We start from the raw sequence: 26,342 nt of genomic DNA on the forward strand, positions 1-26,342 counted from the left end.
GGACCTTCCGCTCTCCGGGCGGACGGTCTACTTCTAGACCACGGAGGCGGTCTGTTTCCATAGAAACGTTACGAAATATTATTAAGAAAAACTTCAAAATTGCAAAAAGTTGATGAGCTATGCACATGACAAGTTTCGTTAAAAACAATTCTACGGTTTTCAAGTTAAGGCTCGGATTAAGATGGGAGCGCTGACGCCAACGGGAACAAACCAAAAGGTGAGGTGAAATGGGGTTTAACGTCGCGTCCAAGATTATTGCACTTTTATAGAGACATGCATGTACGTGTGTGTGTGTGTATGTGTGGCTGCTTGTACCAGCCCGGACTGATGCCGATCTTATAGTTCTGGCCCACTGAGATACCATGCTGCAGTTGAACATGAATACCCCACTCAGACACAGTATACGACTCCCAGCCGACCAGTCCTTGTTTCAGACCCTTAATGCCGAGCGTTAGGCAGGTAACAACAAGTACCATCTTTTAACGTCTTTTGGTATGACGTGGCCGGGGATCGAACCCTCGACGTTCGCTGTCCGGGCGGACGCTCTACCTAAAGACCATGGAGGTGGTCACCAAGCCAAAAACAATGTCATCATTCATTATGCACGTTCATACATATATTAGCTCATCCCGATCCATTTCGGGTAGGTAAAGGTTGTTACAAAGTCGTTGGTAAACACGCGAGACAGCTCCGAGTTTGGTCGGAATGGTTTTAAGTAATAAATAACCATTCCTTGAATATGCCAACCTACCCACCAACCGAATGTTCCCACGGACATAATGAAGTGCTCGCACATCGACAACACTGCAAAGTCGAACTCCCTTGTGTTGTTCACCAAGAACACTGCATTCGTTTCCTTGACAACTGCTCGGGACCATTCCATGTCGTTTGAACTGACAACAAACACAACCGGTTTCGCAACTCTTTTTTCGACGTAAGCCATAGCCTTGTGGAAATACTCCTCAGTTGCTACAGAATATCCGTAATCACGAAACAAACCTTTCAGCATGTCGCCCCGTCGAACGTGAACTCCAACAAGTGAAACCGCGGTTCTGTTTTTAATTCCGAGTTCCTGTAGAGAGGCGTCGATGTAGTTTTTAGCTGATGTCTTTAAGTCGGATTTGATGGCTAAATGTTTTCTGATGACGTTCTCATGTTTTATCCAGTATAACCAGGATTGAAAATAGCCTTCAAAATGAGAGTCACTATTAAGCAGCAGATTTCCAACTTTCGAATCATAGCCAATGTTGTACTCGTTTTTGATTGCGGGTTCTCCAAAACACAGCCGGATGCCTTTGGAGTCATTAGCACAGTCGGGGACTGTGAAGATCTGTTGTAACTTGTGAATTTGATCGGTTTCACACACCATTGTCATGTTAAAGCGTCGTGACATGGCCAACGTGAATGCGTATTGAAACAGTAGGTTACCGAGCCCGCCTACCATATTGCAGCAGATGTATCTTGTCCTGTGAGCCTGGTATTTATACCGTAATGCCTCGAAGTTCTCCAACATAACATCATAGGCGAGCACGGTGATAAGCAGAACACACAAAATTGACGTCAGTGTTAAACGACCTGAAACACAAACCAAAGTGAAATTATTCCGACAGTTTATTATGGACGCCATCCACTTAAAGGCGAGGTGAAATGGAGTTTAACGTTGCGATCAGACATATGAAGATCCGGGATAGAATAGGTCTTCGGCAAAGCATGCGTGCTGTAAAAGCCGCTATGCTTGTAGTAAGAGACGACTGACGGGATCGGGTGGTCAGACTTGCTGACTTGGTTGATGCATGTTATCGTATCCCAATGGGCGATCTTTTTGCAAGCTCCTCCCAGCGATAGCCCATTCGCGGAGCTCTCTATACTATCGCTATGTTCCCGAGAGTGTAACGAAGGTGTCGCGCGCTGGGAAGGAGCTTGATCTTTTTGTTCCAAAGGGCAATAACTCTCCTTTTGAAATGATATAAGCGACGGTCCAAACTGTCGCTTCCGGTCTGGTTCCCGGATCAATGCGCGCTGCGACAACTACTGACATGTAGAGACGGAGCCAAGCTAAAGAGTTATCCTGTTGCACCTTCGTTCAAAAACGGTCGTTTACAACTGAATATTTTTAACTAGCACATATTTTGTAGTGATTATTAGTTTATAATATCAACATTTGTTGAGTCTTCAACTACAAGACGAATTGTCACTTTGGAATATAGCGGGAAAAACGTCATGAAAAATGGTATATTGCCACGGTATTTTCTACGTCAGAAAACAGCGAGGCATTCTCTCAGTCTGGGCTAACATATTGCATCGATGAAATAATGCAAACTCATTTTATTTATCAGCCTTTGTGTTATTTCCCACAACAATTCAAGCATTCAAATCTCAATAAATAATACCATGGACTTCAATTTAATAAAATTAGTGATACGCAAACATTTGCAGCACACAGACAACTTTGACAGGCCTTTACCAATGATCTATATAGTAAGTATTCATCCGCGCCTTTACAAATATTTTACGAAGAAATAACGTTCAAAATAATAAAACAACTGATTTTAAATGTTACTTTTTATATCAAAATTAAAGTTGCATCTGAATATTTGAATTTATAATTTTTTTTTAGAAATAGGCCAAATGAACATCTGCCATGCATCTATTAGATCTAAGCACTCAGTTACTTAGTTGCAATATACATGTACATACCAGTCATCATACATTGAAATAAGAGATTTACCCATATTATTCTGCCCCTTATAACATGTGTCCCACCATTAAGTGCTCTGAGTCATCACAGGTGTTAATTAGTTGATCCATCATTTCTTACAGAATTCTGGTACTCATGCTCTTAAAATAGTAGTTAATTACAGAGATGTGTCCCAACAAACAACAAATCATACTGACTACCCCACAAAATGTGTATGATGCATAAATAGAACTAAATCATAGTTTTATCTTCTTGTTTTAGTAACATTATATTTATTTAAATGTTGACAAATTATTTCCCATACAAACCAACACACTATCCTGCTGTATCTAAGTATCCTGATTTTCATTCAACAGTACTTCAAGACACCTGTAGTATAAAGTATATTTTGTAGATATTATTATCATATAGCAAATATGATTTTTATATGAATATGAAAGTTTATCATCAAATCTTCTGATGGTTAAATAAATGCAAATTGAACCCCACAGTCATTCCATGTAGATAAATGGATTTATTTATGTTATTTGTTTTTTCATATAACAGATTATACTTACATATGTTACAGTCAGTGTCAATAATCAGCCCCAATATGTATTTTGACTGAACATTTCAGTCAATATGCATATTGATTGATTCACTCAGGTAAGGTATATTTTTTCTTAAATTTTCATTCATTTGTTATTGCCTGAAAAATAGGACCGGATTTTAGACAGACTGGCTGAAATGAATAAGACTGCATAATTTAATCTCCTCAATTTAATTTGTATCTATTTTGATCTTATCAAGATCAAAGTAACTTATGTAAGAAATAAAAAATGTTTTCACTATGAATTGATTGATTCTCCAAACCTGAAAGAATACCAGTCCCTTTTTTATGTTACTTATCTTTATCAGCATAAAATTCAGTTCAGAAACAGATGACAGCTAAAAAGTCATGCATGTGTAATCAAATACTAGTAGACATGCACAAGTGTGCCAAGATATTAAATAAAATAATTAGAGTCATTGTGCAATGAAGATATCTTTTGGTGTGAAGAGAAAAAAGAAAAACATTAATAATTTGTTTATGTTGGAATTTGTAACATCAGTTTAGAACAAGGAAACATAAAAAGCAAGGCCTAATGAAGTTAAGAATCAGCTTTATCTGTGTCACAATCATATGATTATTGTCAATGCAAACTGGATGTAGACACTGCATTGTTAATACAATCAACATTTTAGAGATTGGCAATTAGTATGAATATACTGTTTTATTTAAAAAAAATGTAGTTTGTACAAATACTCTTGAATATATATTTTTAACTAACATGTAGGGTCCTCTGTGTCTGAATTTTTTTAAGGCCAAAATAATATATATCTTTCATTGATCATATTGAAATATAATCATGGTAGTATTTGGCAACAAACAGATACCGTTCATATACATAAAATCCTTGTATACAAACATGCACCAATTAACCCTTAACATCAAAACAGATTTCAGTGATTTCCATTTCTTATATTTTGAACATTGTAACATGATATCTAGTTTATGACGTAATTTTACAGTGCCTGTTACTCTTACAATTTCTTGAGAACATTCCTCATTCCCCTCTGTTATATATCTGACAAATACTTAATGTGTTGTTGTCAATATTAACAACATTGAGGCTACGGGCAACGTTGCATGATACCTTCACATTTCGCGTACCGTATCGCCTCACCGTTGTACATACTGAAATGCATGCATATGATGTAGCCTGCTCGGCGATGCTACAACATAGATATTGGAACGTATACAAAATCTACTTAATTTTCATATTCATACATCAAGGGCAACACTTTCAGTACCGATTGCAAAACGTCAACAAAGCGACCTGGGATGAACGATCAGCTGATCTCACCGCATCGCTTCGAACGCCTATCTAGTGGATAACTATACAATATAATCAGTCGTGGCCATCTCTGATATATCATTAAATCAAGGAACATCTATTTCCGGACATGGCAATAGATAAATCATTGTTTAGGCGAAAAGATATGCTGTCCACACACAAGCGTGACCGTTGCCGACAAAGGTGAAGGTTATACTAGTTAACTGTCTATAGGCGTCATAGTAACATGTAGTGCTCGTATCGCGCATACCACATGCGCCGTCAGTTTAAGGTTGGACCGTCCGGGTCAGCGCACCTAGTGGGTTAGTGAAGGGAAGATAAATTGAAAAAGATCGCCCATTGCGATGATAGATGTCTGAGCGTTCAGTCCTTGTTTTATCCCCGTATTGCGGACCGCCATGCAGAAAAAAACAAGTACCATCCCTTTTAAAGTTGTTTGGTATGACGCGACCGGAGACCGAACCACCGACCTTCCGCTCAGCATGTGGAGGTATTATACTCAACATCATCGAAGTGATGTTGAAAAACTATATAGATCAAGATTGGGTTTGGCTGGAAAAGTGTAAATTTTACACGCTTTCTTGTCCCATTAAATTATCCCATTACTTTTGCCTTCAACCAGGGAGTCTATATAAGTTCTCTATAGAAGCGACGCTTTGCTGCAAACCGTTTCAGCTGCTTTGTAAATCATGTTTGTCATTACTTACCTCCCCTTGTATTCAAGTATCGTTGGATATGCATGACGCTAGGCCTGAAGTGTCAAGTACTGCAATATCTCAGCGCCTGAGAAGAAAAAAAAGTTTGATGAGTATGTAATACTTACAATAACTGACAAGAGCCCAGTTACTTAGTATTCCAGTTCCCATTTCTAAATGAGAGGCCGGAGTTAGGTCTTGGGTCATTTTTAGAATTAACAGCTACATTAACATGCAACCTGACGAGGTATATGCAAAATACCAGAAGTCGTTATCCATAAAGTCCTACGTTTTCTTACTTACTCACCAACTTCTAGAAAGCCAATCAAACAGTAAATGCGAAAACTGTATGCATACGCATTACAAGCGGTTACCTTATCCCCTCAATCAACCAGTTGTGACACTGAAAGCACTGAACTACTGAGTGGACAGTGAGAGACCGCAAAAATTCATGCACGCGTGCCGCTCAATTTTCTCGAAAGAGTTGTCTTTCGTCCTCGTTAAGAGTTACCCCCCTGTACTCGGTATCGAAATTCCGAACCTGACAGCAACCGAAATATGAATATTGAAAAGCGATAAATAATTGGAATTATTTTTCATGTTAACATCACAATCGTTACAAAAGAATAAATTATACATTTTTCAAATATGTGTCATATTCATAGGCTATTAAAGGATCTTTAATCTGGAAAGGACTGTTTTTTTATCCGTTTTGTCTGGTCTAGACCCGATTATGTGTATAACGCCGTCATATAGCTGGAATATTGCCAAACAAACAAACAAAACTTGTCCAAGGGCGACAGGTGGCGTACACAGTTCATCGTATCCTAATTGCCTGGATCGGTGCTCATGATGTCAATCACTGGACTGTCTGGTCAAGACTCGATTATTTACAGGCCGCCGTCATATTGCTGGAATATTGCTGAGTGCAGCGTAAACAACAAACAAACAAACACATGCTGGTGGTGTTATCAGCATGCGCACGGGGATCCCTTTAAAGTGTCCTACACAATTCATCCCTTTTGTTACGTGTTATTTGTTTTACACCTGTCTGTTAGTACACATGAATCGAATGGTGGTGGTGGTGGTGGTTAATAGTGAAAACGAATAGATTGTTTGATGTTGCTCAATAAATAAATAGTTTGATGGTAAAGCTGGAAAAAATAGAGATTGTTTTCAAAATAAATTCCCCATCCCTCCTTTCAAATCAAATGGATACTCCCTTAATAATGTTATCATGGTTAACACCACATACAAGCATACAACCCGTCACAAAAACCACTATCAAGGACAATTTCGATGGATTGAAAACATGCGGCTAGGCTCCCTTATCACGAGAGACGACGAGTGACTCATTCAGAATCACACTCGGTTGACTTCAAACCCAGGTCATCTCGGAGGCATCCATCCTGGGTCTGGGCCTGCTAGTTCACCTTACACAACATTAACTGGCGTCAAAATACATAACATCAGTCGCCATGTTGAACGACATATATGGGATCGCTATAAAAGTGAAATAATCTCAAACGCGACGTTAAATTCCATTTCAACTCACATTAGACGACTGAGCCCCCAGCCAGGTGATATATCAGATCGACTATGAAGATCTCACACACAGGTGAACATAAACGCGATCGATGTATCGACATTTAATACAACACATCTCGCACATCTGTCGTGGCATCGCCGTACATCTTACTATGTGTGAGTTCTTGCTTGTCGATGTCAAAATTATGTCTTATTGGAAATAAAATATATAATTTACACATCTCTCGTTTGTAAAACAATCAGATATTATCAACTTAATAAATCAAGTTGGCTTTTTAAAATCGACTTTTGCAACTGATATTTCCTTATACTTTGTTTGTAAGCTGTGACAAGTTCGGCTTTTTATATTAGTTGACTTACAGATATTTTTCTCTAAAAACTTTAAGTCGGTGGTCGAAAAACGGAAGATAAAGCATTCTCAATTCTGATTGTTTTTGTGAACATATGGTCTTTAAATATTAAAAAAAATAATTATAAGACAATATTATGGCTGTGTTCCTGAACAATTATTCAAACATATGCTGTCCTGGTGAGTTTAATATCTTGTGTCGGGGTGTGCATGAGAACAATTTGTGATAGATTGTATTGCTGAGTGGGGTATTCAGACTCAGTCGTAAACAAACTCTCAACAGAGTTTCTCTTCTTCTGTTTTCCTGATATTTACGGTCGGCGGAACCGAAAACCAAAAAACCCAATGATGGTAATTCTTTAGTATGTTTCTTATTGTTTAGGTACACTGACACATTCACTGTTGAATTTTAACAATTAGCGTTACAGAAAGGCTGCATCACGTCACTTGAACTTTAATTTCCTGATCAAATAATACTATTTATATTATTTATGGAGACTACGCCATGCTTTGTATTGCTCTCAACATCTGACCTTACAATTGTGATGAACCTGTGCACACGTAGCGTCTCTGTTACGTCCGACGTCAAGCAGCTAGCTTCAAAATACACACGTTCGAAATTAAACTCTGGTGAAACCCTCGATCATTGATGGTCTGGGTGCTGACATGCCCAGAACGGGCCAGCCTCATTGTCACCAATGACACTACGCAAGAAGCGACTAACGGGATCGGGTGGTCAGGCGCGCTGACTTGGTTGATGTATGTCACCGATCCCAGTTGTGTGGATAGATGCTCATGATATCAACCACTGGATTGTCTGGTCCAGACTCGATTATTTACAGACCGCCGTCATATAGCTGGAATATTGCTGAGTGTAGCGTTAAACAACAGACAAACAAACCAATGGCACTGATTCAGAATCTTCATGAGAGACAAGTCAAAAGACAACACTGAAAGCATACCACTAAATCTAAACGTATACGCATATTATAAAAATCGGTGCCAAAAAGTGTGTAGGCTTGGTTGGGGTGGGGTAGTTGTGTGTCCCACATGCCTGCTAAACACACTACCAAACAGAAAATGATATCATATACAGAATAACTGATATCGTTATGCTTCCAAATAAATCGTGAAGTTATAAAAAAGTAACATATATACGAGTTGAGACGGTTACGTCCATTCGACACGTATGTTTTGGTTTCCAAACAAATGATGCTGACGGGGTACATGCTCATCAAACATCGATACAGCGTATGTGGGCTGAAAAGCAGATGACGGTCTGTGTCATGGACTAAATGTTAATAGTGGACGTATCACTCCTTACAGCGACTGCCTATCGCAACACAAGCACGCATCAAAACGCGGAAGTGTTAATGAGTACACATGAATAAATAACGGAATGACACAACTATAGCGTCCTCACACAATTGATGAAGAATAAGATTAAAGGTTTGTGTCTACACAGTTGTGAAACTCGAGCCTTTCCAACCTGAAATATTTTGATTGCCACCAGCAAATGAGACGTGTTCGGATTCCATGTTACATACAAAACCCTCAGCTTTCTGCGCTTGATTGGGTTTTGTAGCCTCGGGCGATTCAAACAACGTAGGCTAAACGCGTTATAACGAAGATTTAGAGGCGACACTACGTTGCACATGTTCGCAAGTCATTTCCGAAGACAGGGAAGATGGGCAGTTAATATGTATGGTATATATAACTTTCAGTGGAAGGAATATTCTAATCCAATTGTTACAGTTTAGTTTAAATACAAATGGGGTTACAGTACACGCGATGTTTGAGTAACCTATTTTCTCACAATGTACATATACCTACCCACATCCAGGTTGGGCGACATCGGATCGTTGCGCTTTCACGCACGGGTCTTTCGATTTGAATGAGGATGTAGTGAGGTTGTGATGGTCCACAAAATGAGGTCGCTCGTGTTTACGCGAGTAGAGTGTAGATCAACTTCTCGTGGTGGTTCAGACGGTGATTTGCAGGATCGCGAGTCAACCCGTGAAATTGTTCTCGGATGACTGCTTCCGGGTGCGGTCGAGAATATCGACAGTCAGACCAGTTTGGAATGGGCCGGCGTCATGCAAGGGTAGGGTTGGGTTTCGGGTTGGGACGACTGTAATTCCAAATAATCTGCGGCGAGATTTAATTGAAAAAAAACGTGCTGATAAAATGATTGATCAGGTATAGTCTGGAAGGTAATTTAAAGTACCGACGTTTACTACATGTAATATCTGAAAAACTATAGGACCTACTCCAGTCAAAGTTGGTATGAGATTATTAAACAGTCATACATAACTGGATATTACATTTAAAGACAATCGGTGCATGAATAAAAAATTTGTCTATTTAGCTATCACTATATTTCATCAACAACCAGACCTGTTCGTCACGGGTGGAACGAGCATTCATTGTAACAGCCATCTGCATAATGCTACCCCTGCATCACAGGGCCATATGACACAGTTGAACCAATCAATTCAACTCAAAAGTTGCACGGGAATCACGCTGACCATGAGGTTGTTTCCCAGATTCGGCCCGATTGTGACCCATCCCTTTTTCCGAAAACCATAACCCGCCTTGCACTATAAAAAATAGTCTGGAAGGTAATCACGGGAATCACACACGTTGAGACGCCCAACGCTAACTACGTATTCGTGCGTGATTCCCGTGATTACCTTCCAGACTATTTTTTATAGTGCAAGCCGGGTTATGGGTCACAATCGGGCCGAATCTGGGAAACAAACTCATGGTCAGCGCATCCGGTTACCCCAGGGGCAACAATCCGAACAGTACTTACAGTTAAACATATGACCACCTCCAGGGTGGTAGTGGTAGAGCGTCCGCCCAGAGAGCGGAAGGTCTGGGGTTCGATCCCCGGTCGCGTCATACCAAAAAACCCGTTAAAAGATGGTACTTGTTGTTACTGACGCTCGGCAAACTGAAACAAGGATTGGTGGGCTCTTAGTCAGTATACTGTATCTGAGTGGGGTATTCATGTTAAACTACGGCATGGTATCTCAGTGGGCTTGCACTATAAATCGGACTAGTACAAGCAGCCACACACACACACACACACACACACACACACACACGTGATGATCCTAATACTGAGTGTTCACACTGGTTCTTCTGTTAGCAAGTATAGCCACTGATTGAAATCGTCTTGTTCGAACAGAACTTGACCATTTCATACAAGAATAGAGAAGTCTGTTCAGCCAAGCTGGGCCGGTCAGTGGGCGTATTGACAATGCGTTCCGTTATAACGGGGTGGTTGTGCCCGGCGCTAACTAGTAGATAGTATCATGATCTCACGCACGAATACGTCAATACCCGCCCGTATTGGGGTCGGAATAATATGATACAGACCAAAGGCAATTCTCACCTCACATGAAAGGCACACCTTCGGCCATTTTGAATTCAGATTACGATTGTAATCGATTCCGCGATGAAAGGCGAAATGACATGATGGCGTCGGGTGCGAGCGCTTTACATTTGTACCCGCAGGTCAATACTCACGCCTGCTCGGGTGCACGTATGTTCAGCTCATAATCTGGCAAATAAGTACGAAAAAATATATACTTTTATGAAATTTTAATAACTATAGAAACTTTGAAATGTGACCATAAACTTTCTTTAATTGCTTTGAAATATGACACAACAAATACAAACAAATTATAATTAATCATGCATGTTTGAACCAATATAATGGGGAGTCAAACTAACATCGGAATTGACAGTAAAGGTACGCCTGGATCTAAATATTACAAACATACAACTAACTTCAAAAGAATTTTAGCACAAAAAAGTTTTCCCAAACTGGTCTCAATACATATAGGGGTGGTCGGGTAGCCTAGTGGTTAAAGCGTTCGCTCGTCACGCCGAAGACCCGGGTTCGATTCCCGACATGGGTACGATGTGTGAAGCCCATTTCTGGTGTCCCCCGCCGTGATATTGCTGGAATATTGCTAAAAGCGGCGTAAAACCATACTCAATCACTCACTCACTCAATACATATAGAAAAACAGACAAAAGTCGCAGAAAGAGAGCGCTAGGCAAACAAAGGCAAAGCGTTAATACCTGTATCTTTATGTACAGCTGTTTATCACCCACGCTTATCAAATCACCACGTATAACCACCCCCCATCCACCCCTGGATTTTTTAATATAGAAAACAGTTTTATTTGAATCAAGTTGGGGACAAGTGATACTTGTACAAATATTTGCCCCCGCCCCTGTCAAAAAAGTTAACTACGGCCTTGCTGTACTTGTGTGCAAATCTTAAGCCCCATTCACACGGACACTTTTACTTATGTGAGTATATATACTTTCATAAGTAAAGTTACATATGGTGGCATGTGAACGTATTTGCTTACGTGAGTAAATATACTCTAGGAGTAAAGAGGCATGAGTAAAAGTATATTTGCTACACCTGATGAGGTCTAGTAAAAGTATATTTACTCATAAGTAGAAATGCTCCTGGAGTATTTCTGGTCATGTGAACAGATTCTCTATTTGCTTACGTAAGCATATGAAATCCTGTGCAGGAAAATACGGTTGTAGTTCCTTGCAAAGAACATAACATGTTTCGCGTGTCATGCGAAAGTTATCGATCCACAGTTTATCATCAAAGGATCGTTTGACGACATTGTTCCACCAGTGTTGAGAACGTTCTCTCTTCCACAGTTCTCTTTCCTGGCATAATCCTAAGACTAATCCCATACTAAGAAAGTATGGAAAGTCTCTCTTTCGCCTCTGGTTGACTATCTTCCACAGCGACATGGCCTCAAATGATAAAAGTCCACAATTTATTTATGAAATGATCTTTACTTCTGCCTTGCATAAACTTCATGTGAACGCAATGTAAATATACCAATTGTACTACTTCTGTGTATAGATTATGTCAATTCTGTTAACTTGCTTAAGTTGTTTACCACCTCGAATATGTATTGTGGCGGAATTGGAATGTATTTTGTGTGAATGCACTCGGGAAGTGTATTAGTTGGAGTGTGTCGGGTGTGCTATATTCAATTATACGTGAACTGTTGTGTTACGTTGTGTACCTTGCAATATGTATCGTGACAAATGTAGTATGTATCTTGTGTAATTATTCTCTATTATGTTCGGGGGCACGGGTGGCCCAGTCGTCTAATGCGCCGTGATTCGCTGTGCAGAGTTGCGTCCCTTGGGCACGCCAGAAACCTATGATTGTGGGTTCGAATCCCGGTTCGCCCCGATTATGTTTCTAGGTTTGTCAGCACCATACCCGTGCTCGTGGGTTTCACCGAAGTGGTAAACGTCTGAGACCTGCATCGCTTCGGGCTTTCCTCCCACATTAAGCTGACACGCCGCGATATAACTGGAATACTGTTAAAAGCGGCGTTAAATCCAACTCACTCACTCACTATATTATGTTAATCCAAAGTTCTTCGCATATATGATCTTCTATAACTGATGGTAAACACGCTCTAATAATTTATTGTAAACACTTCTATTGTGAATGAGTATATATTGATTCTGTGGCTGTCCAATAAACAGACTGTCTGTTTACTCAGGTCTTGTGTTGTTGTGTGCGTTGGTCATGTACAGTGGTACCTCTGCTAAGCGAGTTACTTCCCTAACTCTCGCTTTTTAATACACATTGCGATCATAAAACGCCATAACGTTTGGCGTCATAGCAATTCGCCACAACAATAACAATTCGCCATGATTGTGAACACAGTTGGTATAATAAGGTCGTTATTACAGGTATTTAGTTGAACAATAAAACATGTGCCTTTATTATCGCCAATCTTGTGTAATTTAGTTTTTATTATGTTTATACCTTCTCGTGAAGTTGAGGAGAGTCGATTGTTTTGCATTTGACGATGCTGAACTGTCGATCAGCATCGGTGCTTCATCTTGACATGGTTTCTCATCGTTGAAGCGGTACCGCTTTCAGAAGACAACTGTATTCCACAGAGAGAGAATACAGTTTTACATTTGTCCTCAGATGACTATACATGGGATCCGACAAAGCCAACGGCGCCATGTTGTCTTGCAGAAGGGAGGTAACTCTCTCGAGGTTTCGTCTACAACTCGAGTGGTGTCTCGACCCGAATCGAACTCGAGCTCCCATTTCAACCCTTTCAAGAAAGTCAACGAACCATACCCTTATAATGAGCAAACATGCGTTCGTCTGTGTGCTATCCTCTATCTTCAGGGAAGGATAATTTAAATAATGAAAGCGACCATAGTTAAAATCTTTCAATATGGACAAAATCAATCAAAGATAATTATGAAATAGGTGTTCACATTGAATCAGCTGTCACACGATTACGCGTGATTTACGAGACTGGCCTAAAAAGCAAATCAGATATTTGCACGTAGAAATCAAATAATACCCACGATTTACGCGTGCACCTTCAAACATTTGCAGCCATTGTGATTCCGCGAATCCGTGTAATCAATATCAGCATGTAAAACCAATGACCCTTGTTGCTAAGGAAGCTGTTGCTAAGGAGGTAAATGTTATGTTTGTGTCCCGAGATACGCTCTGACAGCTTTTGTTGACCGAAAGAAAACATAGCTGTACGCAAAAAAACCCAGAACTGACGTAGGCTTCCTGAGTCAATATATATATTTCTTTCTGCTACCGTCTGACGGTCTTCTTGTTTACGGCTCATTCGTTAAACTGGGGACAAGTTGGTAACATGGCATTTAGATTTAAACAAATACACGGTAACTTTGATCCAGAGGATCAACACGGCGGAAATAAATGTTGTAGCATACCTACAGATTGACGCGCAAGTTGTTTGTTTGTTTGTTGTTTAACGCCGCACTCAGCAATATTCCAGCTATATGACGGCGGTCTGTAAAATAATCGAGTCTGGACCAGACAATCCAGTGATTGACATCATGAGTATCGACCAACGCAATTGGGATCGATAGCATGTATCAACCAAGTCAGCGAGCCTGACCACCCGATCCCGAAAGTCGCCTTTTACGACGAGCATAGTCGCCTTTTACCGCAAGTATCGGTTGCTGAAGACCTATTCTACCCCGGAATCTTCACGGGTCGACGCGCAAGTATACCTGTACTGTCATACAGCGCCCATGCGTAACCCAGAAGATAATTTGCATGTGGTTCCTTCAGCATCAGGAATGAGAATATGGCAGATTTCAATTTAAATATTTATGTAACATAAAAGTAGAAAACAAACAATATGAAAATAAAACTAGTTATATATTTTCACAACAAGGACTTCCTGAAACATTTATTGTTTTAAATTTCAAGGAACATGGGGTATTAAGTTGACACGATCATAGTGGTATGCATGGCACTGTTGACATTGATATATTTACAGTGGTAAAGTTATTAATATTTTTTCTTAATTAATCTTTTCAAAGTAATAGCTACAATATTGTAGTATTATTTATAATGAAAAAGATTTTGCCATGGAGACATGCAGATAGAGTAAAAATTGAAACCCACAACGCTGCGAGTGCGTTTGTTATTTTTAAACATGAACCCTATTTCATTTTTAGAGTTACCTCCCTAATGGAAATATATTTACTTCTGTAGCCTGACACGTCAATTATTCACACTGTCCAAAAGTGCTTATATCTCACCACATAGAAACTGGGTCAGTGTTTCCCCCATAGGGATGTTTAATCAACACAGGCATGTTTAAAACAATATTAGTTTCAATTCCACCCTGTTTAATTCTTACACCACTACAATGTGATTACCTCCCTTACATATTGAATTTGATAAACATGGTTCTTCCGCAGTAAATGAGAGCTGTAGCCTATTCAGGCCGCATAGTCCCGCTAAGTGATGTGATCACCCGGCACGTGTGCATTGTTGCCCTCCAATCATTGCTGTCAACTTTCTGACAAATGTCATGCAATTCAGGGTTAAAATAAACCTAAAAATGAACAAATTATCGAGAACTTGAAGAGAAAGTAGACTAAATATGACTGTTATAGGCATTTGTATAAAAAAAGGAAATGCGTGTGCAATAAAGTCCCATAGACTTTTCAGATACCCATTACAAATAGTGAGTGAGTGAGTTGGGTTTAACGCCGCTTTTAACAGTATTCCAGTCATATCGCGGCGTGTCAGCTTAATGTGGGAGGAAAGCCCGAAGTGATGCAGGTCTCAGACGTTTACCACTTCGGTGAAACCCACGAGCACGGGTATAGTGCTGACAAACCTAGAAACATAATTGGGGCGAACCGGGATTCAAAACCCACAATCATAGGTTTCTGGCGTGCCCAAGGGACGCAACTCTGCACAGCGAATCACGGCGCCTTTGACGATTCGGACCTGTTTTAACCAACCGCCTGTCACATTCTGTGATTTAGTCATGTTTCTTAATATAGACAATCGATGCAATTTGTTCATTTTGCTGTAAAAATGTTCAGGGATATATATCTCCTGTCGCTAAAGTTAACCGGTTTATATTTTGTAAGAATAAACTATTGCGCAGCGATTATCTCCTTTAGCTTTTGGCGTAGTATATAGCTGTATCACGCACTGACCTTGCAATGCTATACATCGTATCTTATTCAAGCTGTATCGCTGAGAATGAGTGATTATCTCCCTTACCAGAATAGCTCTATTGCGCACTACCTTTGCAATGTGTCGTATGTTATTCAGGCAGCCAGCAAGGAATTCACAGCATGTAACGCGCACTCAATTTTTCTCCCTTCACACTGCTATTGCAACTTTAAGATTATTCAAACGTATATGTGTTTTGCTTCTGGATATATAGGAAATCAACAGGTTGGACTATAGTTTGCAATTTATTTCCAAAAAATAATACGGTTGCATGATATATTCACTATGGTTGAACATACTAACATTCTTCTAAACATACCTCAAATCTTCAAATCAAATCTAAACCGGAAGTAATCACAACATAAACCAAGTAAACCAAACGGAACCGTACACAAGAGTCATGAGTGAGTTAGGTTTAACGCCACTTTGAATAGTATTCCACTAATATCACCACGTGTCAACTTGATGTGGGAGGAAAGCCCGAATTGATGCAGGTCTTAGACATTCACCACTTTGGTGAAACCCACGAGCACGGGTATAGTGCTGACTACATAATCGGGGCGAACCGGGATTCGAACACACTGTCATAGGTTTCTGTAGTGCCCAAGGGACACAACTCTCCATAGCCTTAGGCGATTGGGCAAACCGTGCCCCCACAACTGTAACAAACTATCATACAACAAAGATGTTTAAGATGAGATATGTATTGCGTAACATTCCATGAAGAAACAGTGGCAGTATTACACTATCACAAACTTCAAAATGCATAATAAGTGCAAATACAGAGATACATTCCAATTGCAAAGGAGGTACATTATAACAATTTTGTTTTAAAACAAGTGTATTATAATGATATGGAAACACTTTGAGAATTGTGCAAACTATAGTAATGTTGAACATACAAGGAATTTGTTTATAATTGTAGATATGATAACCGATATTTGGAATTGTTTCTGGATAACTGTTTGTAAAAATTATTAACAATTGTTCCTTTTTAACAATTCTTTATCATGATTGAGGATTATTTGTGATTCTCTTTCTTGGTTGTATTTTATACAAGGCAGTGCATAATGTTGCTCATCTTGTAAGCCATCACATGTTTCACAGAGACGTTGTACCAGCGGGGTTGGTGTTTTTGTATATATACCAGTTTCAATTTTTAGTTTGTGATTACTTAAACGAAGTTTTGAGAAATGTGACCTATGAGCTTTGTTTTTACATTATGCAAGATAATTTTCAAAATTTACAGATGATTTGACCAACCTGTATGTTCTTAACTTGCTGTTGGATAAATGGGAATCCCTTAATGAATGCGTGAAGATATGTGTACATGTGGACTGAAGTTTATTTGCAGTGGATTCATTACATTTTTTGTGTTTACTATTTCAAAAGTCTGTTGTTGTTTTTTAAACTAGCCAACATTTTGACCAGAAAGATTTTATATTTGCTGCCAAAGCATGTTTAAGAATGACATTTCTTGTGTTATCTATATAAGACTTGTAATCAATTATTTTATATATTACTGGTACTAATAGTGTGTATATACCAAGTTCTGCCTGACAGGCCCAGTTATGTGTTTTCTTGCCTTGGTGTTCCTTGAGCTGACCATTTAAAGACACTGTTTCTTTCATTGTGCTTTCCAAAGATAACTAGATTAATAACAACCAATTTGTACTTTACACGAATCCTCTCCTCCCATTGCTTACAATCCTTACACTTCATTCTTCTGTATATGACATTATATGGCGGGGAACAATTGATGCTCTGCAGCAATCTCTACTTGTGTATATTGGCAGAGTACACATGCCGACGGGAGTAATCCATTGTTCCAGAGGTGGGCTCATTTTATCACTTTTAGTAGTCATAATGGGAGTGAACCCCTAAGCTTGTATATAAGTGAATGTTACTTCTCAATTGATTGTACATTTTATGATGATAACATAACAAAGTATACTGGTCAATGTAGTACATTGTTTGAGTAGTTAATTGCAAGTAAATCTGCTCGCCCTCTCTCTCTGCAAATGGATTATAAACTCAATACCTCTCTGTCCATCTTCAATTGCAAATGGATTATAAACTCATTACCTGTCGGTCCATCTTCATTTGCAAATGGATTATTAACTCAATACCTGTCGGTCCATCTTCAATTGGAAATGGATTATAAACTCAATACCTGTCAGTCCATCTTCAATTGCATATGGATTATAAATTCAATACCTGTCAGTCCATCTTCAATTGCAAATGGATTATAAACTCAATACCTGTCTGTCCATCTTCAATTGCAAATGGATTATAAACTCAATACCTGTCTGTCCATCTTCAATTGCAAATGGATTATACTCATACCTGTCTGTCCATCTTCAATTGCAAATGGATTATAAACTCAATACCTGTCTGTCCATCTTCAATTGGAAATGGATTATAAACTCAATACCTGTCTGTCCATCTTCAATTGCAAATGGATTATACTCATACCTGTCTGTCCATCTTCAATTGCAAATGGATTATAAACTCAATACCTGTCTGTCCATCTTCAATTGGAAATGGATTATAAACTCAATACCTGTCTGTCCATCTTCAATTGCAAATGGATTATAAACTCAATACCTGTCTGTCCATCTTCAATTGCAAATGGATTATAAACTCAATACCTGTCTGTCCATCTTCAATTGGAAATGGATTATAAACTCAATACCTGTCTGTCCATCTTCAATTGCAAATGGATTATAAACTCAATACCTGTCAGTCCATCTTCAATTGGAAATGGATTATAAACTCAATACCTGTCTGTCCATCTTCAATTGCAAATGGATTATAAACTCAATACCTGTCAGTCCATCTTCAATTACAAATGGATTATAAACTCAATAATCACTTACCGGGAAGTGTACCCTGGGCATGGGAAAATCTATACTGCTTGATACCTGGAAATGTTTACACTACCAGGTCGTCACTAGGGGTACCGCAAGCTGTGTCTTTGCCCTACCTGTCTGGGCAGACACGTTACACGGTCATCAATAACATGTCTATCGTGGTGAATGAAACGTTCAAACTTGTTCTCCAGGCAAAAAAAATAAATACTGGTGTCACGTGGTAGGATTAGCGCATATTGGTTGGGATTGTGCAAGGATAAGGGTAGCTCGTGGACTGGTGCATGGGCCTGCAATAGGAGCTTTAGTCTGCCACACAGACTCGAAAACAACTATATGCAAAACAGCCCATGCAAGTCTAGATTACTGCAGTATCTGAATCTGATAGATGAAGGGCATTGGTGGGTAGGTAGGGGGTTGGTAGTTGTGGAGTGATAGATGATGGGTGTTGGTGGGTTGGTAGTTGTTGGAGACTGGTGGTGGTGGGGGTGATAGATGAAGGGTGTTGGTGGGTAGGTAGGGGGTTGGTAGTTGTGGGGTGATAGATGAAGGGTGTTGGTGGGTAGGTAGGGGGTTGGTAGTTGTTGGAGTCTGGTTGTGGTGGGGGTGATAGATGAAGGGTGTTGGTGGGTAGGTAGGGGGTTGGTAGTTGTGGGGTGATAGATGAAGGGTGTTGGTGGGTAGGTAGGGGGTTGGTAGTTGTGGGAGACTGGTGGGGGTGGGAAGGTGGGGTAAATGAAGGATGGGGTGAGGTTGGGGGGGTAAGGGTTGGTGATTGTGACGAAGTTAAGCAGAACAATTGCCATTTCTCAAGAAACCTATCCAGATGATCTGAATGAATGCTGTTTTATGTCGGAGTCTGAAATACTCCACACATGACAATGTAGCCTGTGAGCAGTCAAACCTGAATACCCAGAACTACTTAAGTTTATTTTTCTGGCCATTTTGCCAAATATTACAAAAGAAATCGAATATACGTTTTCAAAGTGTTTCGGTATATAAACACGGGTCAAAATGCCGTGTCAGCCAAATGAAATTACTGATCATATAATTCGCCGTTAATACACACTCAGTAGCTCAAAATAGCATTAGTTCGATGTAGAGGTGTAGACGTGTGTGACAGGCTTGGGTGAGTCACATTGAGTGCTGCTCATTCCTGTCGTGGACTGACGGACTCATAGCAACCGCCATGACAACCAGTGTCGTGGACTATATCGGTCTCTGTCAATGTAGAGGGGAGTAATGTTACACAGAAATACACTGACTAAAGTATGCAAAATAATTATTAGCTGCATTTAAAGTGCGGCCAACAACATAAAAGAACAATTACAAAGAATACCATACCTGTTGAATATTCACAATAGCAATTAAATGTTAGTGGAAAAAGCAACAGACGCCATGTTTGTATTAAAGATAGCACGAAGTGTTGACTTACCTCCATAGTATTTGTTATCAGTATTTGAAACAGTGAACTACCCGATTTTAATGTTTTCTCGGAAATGTGGTCTCCGGTGAATTTGGAAGATATATATATATATATATATATCAGCCTTTATTAAGCACCACCTGATCTTTTTCATTTTGGGGCATAAATTGCAACAAATACGGAAATACCAAAATTTAAAAAAACCCGATAAATTCCCATGGATTTGTTTTATAAAAGGACAGAAACTCTACACCTGTATATCAAAGTCAAGGGCAACTCGTAATAAAGATGACTCGATTGCGCCTAAGCACTTTTCATTTGGCAAAATAAATTTAAATATAACTAGAATGTGTTTTTACTCATGAAACAGATGCCCCCCCCCCCCCCCCCCCCCCCCCCTTTTTGGCTACATTATTTCAAGTCGTTACTATAAATGTGTTTGTAAATCCGAAAAACAACATTAGCATAGAATAGTGCTAAAATTCTGATTAATACATAAACGAAGCAGCATAACAGTTGATACCATGTGGACTCTTAATGGCAGATAAGCCTATTTACGTGTGGAAAACCAAATGCATACAAAGCAAAGATTAAAGCCAATTAAATTACGATTGTACAGCATGGGCATTATTGGAGACTCAGTGTGTTGCTGTTGAGGTCCATGTAAAAACTAATTTCATTACATTTTAAAATGTAAATTGTATGCTCAATTTGTTTTTCAACAATGAGTTTTTCACAAGTGTTTGTTTGTTTGTTTGTTTGTTGTTTAACACCGCACTGTGTAACATACCAGCTATATGACGGTATTCTGTAAATAATCGAGTCTGGACCAGGCAATCCACTAATTGAAATCATGAGCATCGATCCACGTAATTGGGATACGATCACTTGCATCAACCAAGTCAGCGAGCCTGACCACCCGATCCTGTCTACGAAAAGCATGGGTAGCTGAAGGCCTATTCCAAGCCGGATATTCACGTGTGTTCACAGGTGTGATAAATATATTTGTGAACACATCTCCGATACATATCAGATTAGTTCTCTGACATGGCCGGTGTCAGTTTAAGGTAGATTTGTACCAAGCCACTCTTAGGAACCAACCATTTTAAAAAATAAAATACTGGAAAAAATAAATTTAGTCACAGGTTTTACAAATAATAGAAAGTATTCTGTTTATCCTGTGTTTGTGTTCTGCTTCTTCCTTCAGAGACGCATGTCTTGTAGCAGTGTCCACACTGTCAGTGTATTATGTGTGAAAACATTCTCTGACATCAATCTTACAAGTCCTTATCATAATGCTATTAGGGAGCATCCATTTGATTTGTATTCACCACTGCCAACAAACTATTTCTTTTGAGCATATTTCTGAACATAGCATTCATTTAAAAAATACACACACCCATACAACAAATAGATGCTCTCTTACAACTTTTAGTATAAAAATATATTATCATCTGAGTTGTCATATCCCGTTCCACATGAATCCTTATGATGATATTCCATGCCAATTAATATATAGCATATTTATATTTAGAAGTGTGCACATATATTTTGTAAATAAAACACATTTAAATCACAGTCTAATTTACAACAATTTATGCTCCTTGACATCAATTTTACATTTGTTGTTTTACCATTTATGTATATGCGCTTTATTTACTACCATGTTCAATACTTAACATAGTTTCCGTTGTCTGTATATATATGTTTAATGAGTGAGTGAGTGAGTGGGTGAGTATGGTTTTACGCCGCTTTTAGCAATATTCAAGCAATATCACAGCTGGGGACATCAGAAATGGGCTTCACACATTGTACCCATGTTGGGAATCGAACCCGGGTCTTCGGCGTGACGAGAGAACGCTTTAACGACTAGGCTACCCGATCGCCCCATATGTTTAATGAAAGGTTGTCAATGAAGGCACTTGTTTAAGCTAACTGTCACATGTTTGTGTAACAAAAATGCTTCCTCTGAAGGTGGAATGATAACGATATAGATATGTCACAGAATTGAAAACATATATGTTATTTTAAGGATACTAAACTCCCTGCCCTTAGAACAGTATTAGCATTTATTAATATCATATCCTTAACGACCCCAAAAACTTCAGTAAAAAAATACAAAAGTAATGAGCTGTATAATTGTATATAAACTTATATTTCAACCGAACCAAACGTTGGCAAAAATACGAAAACAATTTAATAAAGCATGGGTGCACTTAAATCTTGGGTTGATAATATACTACTCAACGTTTGTTAAGGATCACCACTTAATACTTCAAATTGACATAGCCAAAGACAATACTGCTTGAAGTCATTTTAATTTGTCATGTGCCACACAAACAACATTTGACCAATGGTCCGTCAGATCACCCGTCAAAATGAGAGTATCTGACTAAAACTGAAACGTCAAAATATCGCGAAAGCAAATTCATTGTCCAAAGCATGTGATCCCCGTAATGTGATCACAGCCTGGCACCGTCGTCTCATGCTCTCTGTAAGTGTCTGGAAGATTGTTCCACTCCTCAGTAGGGGTACAGCCGCGTTCCTAAAGAGTTTCCGGAGGTGGTGTTCAACGTCGCGTCCAAGATTAATTTCGCTGATAAAGCGACGTGCATGCACGTGTGTGTGTGTGGCTGCTTGTACTAGTCCGGACCGATGCCGATTGATAGTGCTAGCCCCCTGAGATACCATGCCGCAGTTTAACATGAATACCCCACTCAGACACAGTATACTGATCATGACTCCGGGTCAACCAGTTCTTGTTTTAGCCCCTTAATGCGGAGCGCCTGACAGGGTACAAAAAGTACCATCTTTCAATGTATGCTTGTATGACGCGACCGGGGATCGAACCACGGACCTTCCGTTCTCCGGGCGGACGCTCTACCACTAGACCACGGAGGTGGTCGAAGAGTTTCCGGAAGGACAGGGCGTTTGCTCAAAAATAGGGATCAACGACCATGGCACACGTTATCGTCCATGAGGATGAAGTCCGGTCCAAATGCACCATCACACGGTCTCTAACACATGAAATCCCCGTACCGCACACCTGTCATCGAACCCCGCTGTAGGACACGGAGATCGGTTCTTTTAACTCTACTAATCATGATTGATACCACTCCATATCACCAGGTCATTTCTGAGTGTGGTGGCAGTCACGACGTGAAGACGTCTTGCTTTAATCCGGAGAAATCTATCTTCTTGTGTGTTGGAACGCTGTCGACCACTTGCATGTCGTTGGGTAGCTGATCGAAACGTCTGGTATCGATTCCATGCCCTTCTGATCACTATTGCGTGACGTTGTGTTGACCCAGTTTCAAGCATGCCTATGCATCTGCCTTATTCTTTGGTCGTCAAACGACGTCTTTGAAGTTGAGGGGACACACGTGCATTCAGTTGTTGCAGTCCTCAGTAGCAAAGGTTGTTGTGATTTCTGATAATAATGTGCAACGACTCTGGCAACATTACGTACAGACACAGGTCTCGTCCATGACTGCATGCACCCGTCATCATGAAATTGGGGTCCTATAGGGGTTACCCAATCATTGTGTACCGGCATATTCCAATCTTTATTTGTTGGATGATTTTTTTAATATTACAAAAACTTGATCCTCTTTGAGTAGTATATATCAAGAAATGCCCACGGCAGTCATTTTATTTGGGTGAATGAGTTTTGTTTTTGTTGCAGAAATAATATAATTTTATTCTTTGGGCGACCTACATTTATCGAGACGGGCTTGTTACTCTCTCTTATGCAAACAGTTCGGCTTTCGATGAAATCCGCGAAAGTACGGTAGTCCCACACTGTGAATCATCGCTCAATGGTATTTCAATTATTTTACAGCCTGTTTGGGGAAAGAAAAGCAGGTTTTACTAGTTTGGTGAAACCCAAGCGCGAATATGGCGTTATCTGGAACTTGAACCCACAACGATAGATCATGACACCCCAAAGAGAAACAAAGCCAAATGCAGTCTTTATTCAGGCAAACCTAGGTAACATCTATGACACAAGGGGCACAAATCTACGTCGCTTGGTCGAGACGACACACAATGAACCAGGTCACACACTGTATAACCCACCTGCCTCACATCATGCAATAAACATGGATGATGGGAACCTATTCCGCCTCGGGACAGTGTAGGATTTTGTTCATCGACATAAAGGATATGTCCACGAAGCAAAGTATTATACTAAATTGAGGTGGTGAGGCAAAATTGAGCTTAGGGTAGCGGTCAAGATTATTGCACTTATATAGCGATGTGTGTGTGTGTGTGTGTGTGTGTGTGTGTGTGTGTGTGTGTGTGTGTGTGTGTGATATTGCACTTTGCTTGAGTCAATACCGCACTCAGACACGGTATACTGACTCCGTGCCGACCAGTCGTTGTGTTAGTCCTACAATGCCGAGCGGCAGGCAGGGTAGCAACAAGTATCGTCTTTAAACGTCTTTTGGTTGCATTATAATTAAGAAAAGGTTATCGGGGGACATTTAAATTCTCTGTTTCTATATATTTGTTGGCGGCATGGGTGACCGCATACCGCTTGTGTAGAGTTGTGGCCCCTATGCGTGACAGGAACCCTTGATTGTGGGTTTGAATCCCGCTTCTCCCTTATAATGTTTCAAAATTTGTCAGAACCTACCAGTACTCGTTGCTTTCACATAAGAGGTAACATTTAAGACCTGCATCACTTCTGGCTTTCCTCCCACATCAAGTTTACATTCCGTGATGTAACTTACAAATACTGTTCAAAACGGCATTAAATCCAAACTCACTCTTTAAGTTGAAACTAAATTGAAATCAATACGTACCTAATCCTTTGAGACCTTTCCTCGGTCTGGGCTGCCCATCGAGCCGCTGTCAGGAAGTAACATTGTTCATGTTAAATTTGGGCAACAAGAAGTTGTGGGATTTTCACCATGCAAACATTGAGATAAGGCCTCATTTACGTCACGACAATTTAGTTTAAGACAGGGACGGTGTCAAATGTATCGCACGACATTTTCAATAAAACTGTGTTGGGGGTTCGCACCGTGCAACATGTTTTAATAACAGAATTTGCTGGTTCACTTGGCGTTGGACGATGTTGATGGTGGCTTAACATCCGCGTTTGTTGAGTCAGTATTCACACTTCACAATATTGTTCATTTGTGGTATTTAAACTGTAGACCGGAGTATGTGTAAAGAAATGTTTTTTTGTTACATAAGAGAGAATGTGAGTACAATATACATAGTCGAAAAAACATGTGTGATAGAAGCAGGTGAAATTCTTCTCTTCTTAGTTTTATATACGAGTATTGAGTGAGTTAAAAGCTAAAGTCATAACGACAGTACATCAGCCATATCGTGACTAGAATACATTGTACCAGGGAGACTATACTCCCTGATTGTACCTTAGAATATGTCAAACCTGACAGGTTTAACGCCACTATACAGCAGTCCAGGTATATCAATCACCTTGTGTCATGGGAGGAATGACCACAGTGGCTCGTGTTGTCCATCTTTAAGTGAAACCGCCGACAGACAGACTATTTTTTCGGTCACTGCTTCAAAACATACAGTTGTTTTCTCTGAAAGGATCTGATATTTTTTTATGAACATAATGTCATAATCTCTGGGACGGTGGGATGGCCTAGTGGCTAAAACGTTCGCGCTTCACACCGAAGATCCGGGTTCGATTTCCCAAATGGGTACAATGAGTGAAGCCCATTTCTGATGTATGCGCCGTGATATTTCTGGGATGTTGTTTAAAGAAGCGTAAAACCCAACTCACTCACTCAATATCTATTCCGTGACCATCGGAATATATGTATTTTACAGCTGTATGAAGTCATTAACGTATTGAAATACTGCAGTCTACTGGACAATTGCAATTAATTTAGTCAAATGCCGTCAGAGTGAAAAACACTTACCTAATCTAATGCGTCCTATCAGCATACTATTACTACTGCAGGAAAGCAACAAGTGGGATATAATTCAAGGCTCCCATCTTCCAAACTTTGAACCTTGACTCAGTACTGCAACCATATGAAGTGGTGTTATAGTTCACCCGTGAAAATCCGGGTAGAGAATAGGTCTTCAGCAACCCATGCTTGCCATAAAAGGCGTCCATGCTTGTCGTAAGAGGCGACCCGTAAGAGGATCAGGTGGTCAGGTTCGCTGACTTGGTTGATGCATGTCATCGCATCCCAATTACTTAGATCGATGCTCATGATGTCAATCACTGGATTGTCTGGTCCAGACTCGATTATTCACAGACGGCCGTCATAAAGCTGAAATATTGCTTAGTACGGCGTTATACAAAAAACAAAGAAACAATCACGAA

The 26,342-nt window shown here is 39.8% G+C and overlaps 2 protein-coding genes across 5 annotated transcripts; both read right to left on the reverse strand.

Annotated features, from left to right (window-relative positions):
• Window positions 1-603: 603 nt before the first annotated feature.
• On the reverse strand, window positions 604-18,676 carry LOC124149229 (galactoside alpha-(1,2)-fucosyltransferase 1-like). Of its 4 annotated transcripts, XM_046520678.2 has the most exons (4): window positions 9,983-10,131; window positions 9,001-9,315; window positions 5,283-5,358; window positions 604-1,575 (listed from the first exon to the last, which is right to left on the reverse strand). In XM_046520678.2, the coding sequence occupies exons 3-4, from the start codon at window positions 5,314-5,316 to the stop codon at window positions 620-622; spliced, it is 990 nt and encodes a 329-aa protein (XP_046376634.1). In that variant the 5' UTR covers window positions 5,317-5,358; window positions 9,001-9,315; window positions 9,983-10,131; the 3' UTR covers window positions 604-619. The 4 variants fall into 4 exon arrangements, with proteins under 4 accessions (XP_046376634.1, XP_046376636.1, XP_046376635.1 ...); XM_046520680.2 differs by lacking the exons at window positions 9,001-9,315; window positions 9,983-10,131 and adding an exon at window positions 18,607-18,676; XM_046520679.2 differs by lacking the exon at window positions 9,983-10,131 and having other exon boundaries at window positions 9,001-9,439.
• Window positions 18,677-18,929: 253 nt separating this feature from the next.
• Window positions 18,930-19,403, reverse strand: LOC124149237 (extensin-like). The gene has a single exon (XM_046520693.2). The coding sequence runs from the start codon at window positions 19,401-19,403 to the stop codon at window positions 18,930-18,932; it is 474 nt and encodes a 157-aa protein (XP_046376649.2).
• Window positions 19,404-26,342: the final 6,939 nt, after the last annotated feature.

This window comes from Haliotis rufescens, unplaced genomic scaffold, assembly GCF_023055435.1.
Source record: "Haliotis rufescens isolate VD_foot unplaced genomic scaffold, xgHalRufe1.0.p SCAF_4, whole genome shotgun sequence".
Classification (NCBI taxonomy): domain Eukaryota; kingdom Metazoa; phylum Mollusca; class Gastropoda; order Lepetellida; family Haliotidae; genus Haliotis; species Haliotis rufescens.

Excerpts from the sequence above, each read along its gene's own strand:
- LOC124149229 (XM_046520680.2), bottom strand. The coding sequence starts at position 5,316 with ATGCATATCCAACGATACTTGAATACAAGGGGAG. Across the intron at positions 1,576-5,282 it reads ATACTTGAATACAAGGGGAG|GTCGTTTAACACTGACGTCA; the intron begins GTAAGTAATGAC and ends TTTGTGTTTCAG.
- LOC124149237 (XM_046520693.2), bottom strand. The coding sequence starts at position 19,403 with ATGGCAATTGTTCTGCTTAACTTCGTCACAATCACCAACCCTTACCCC.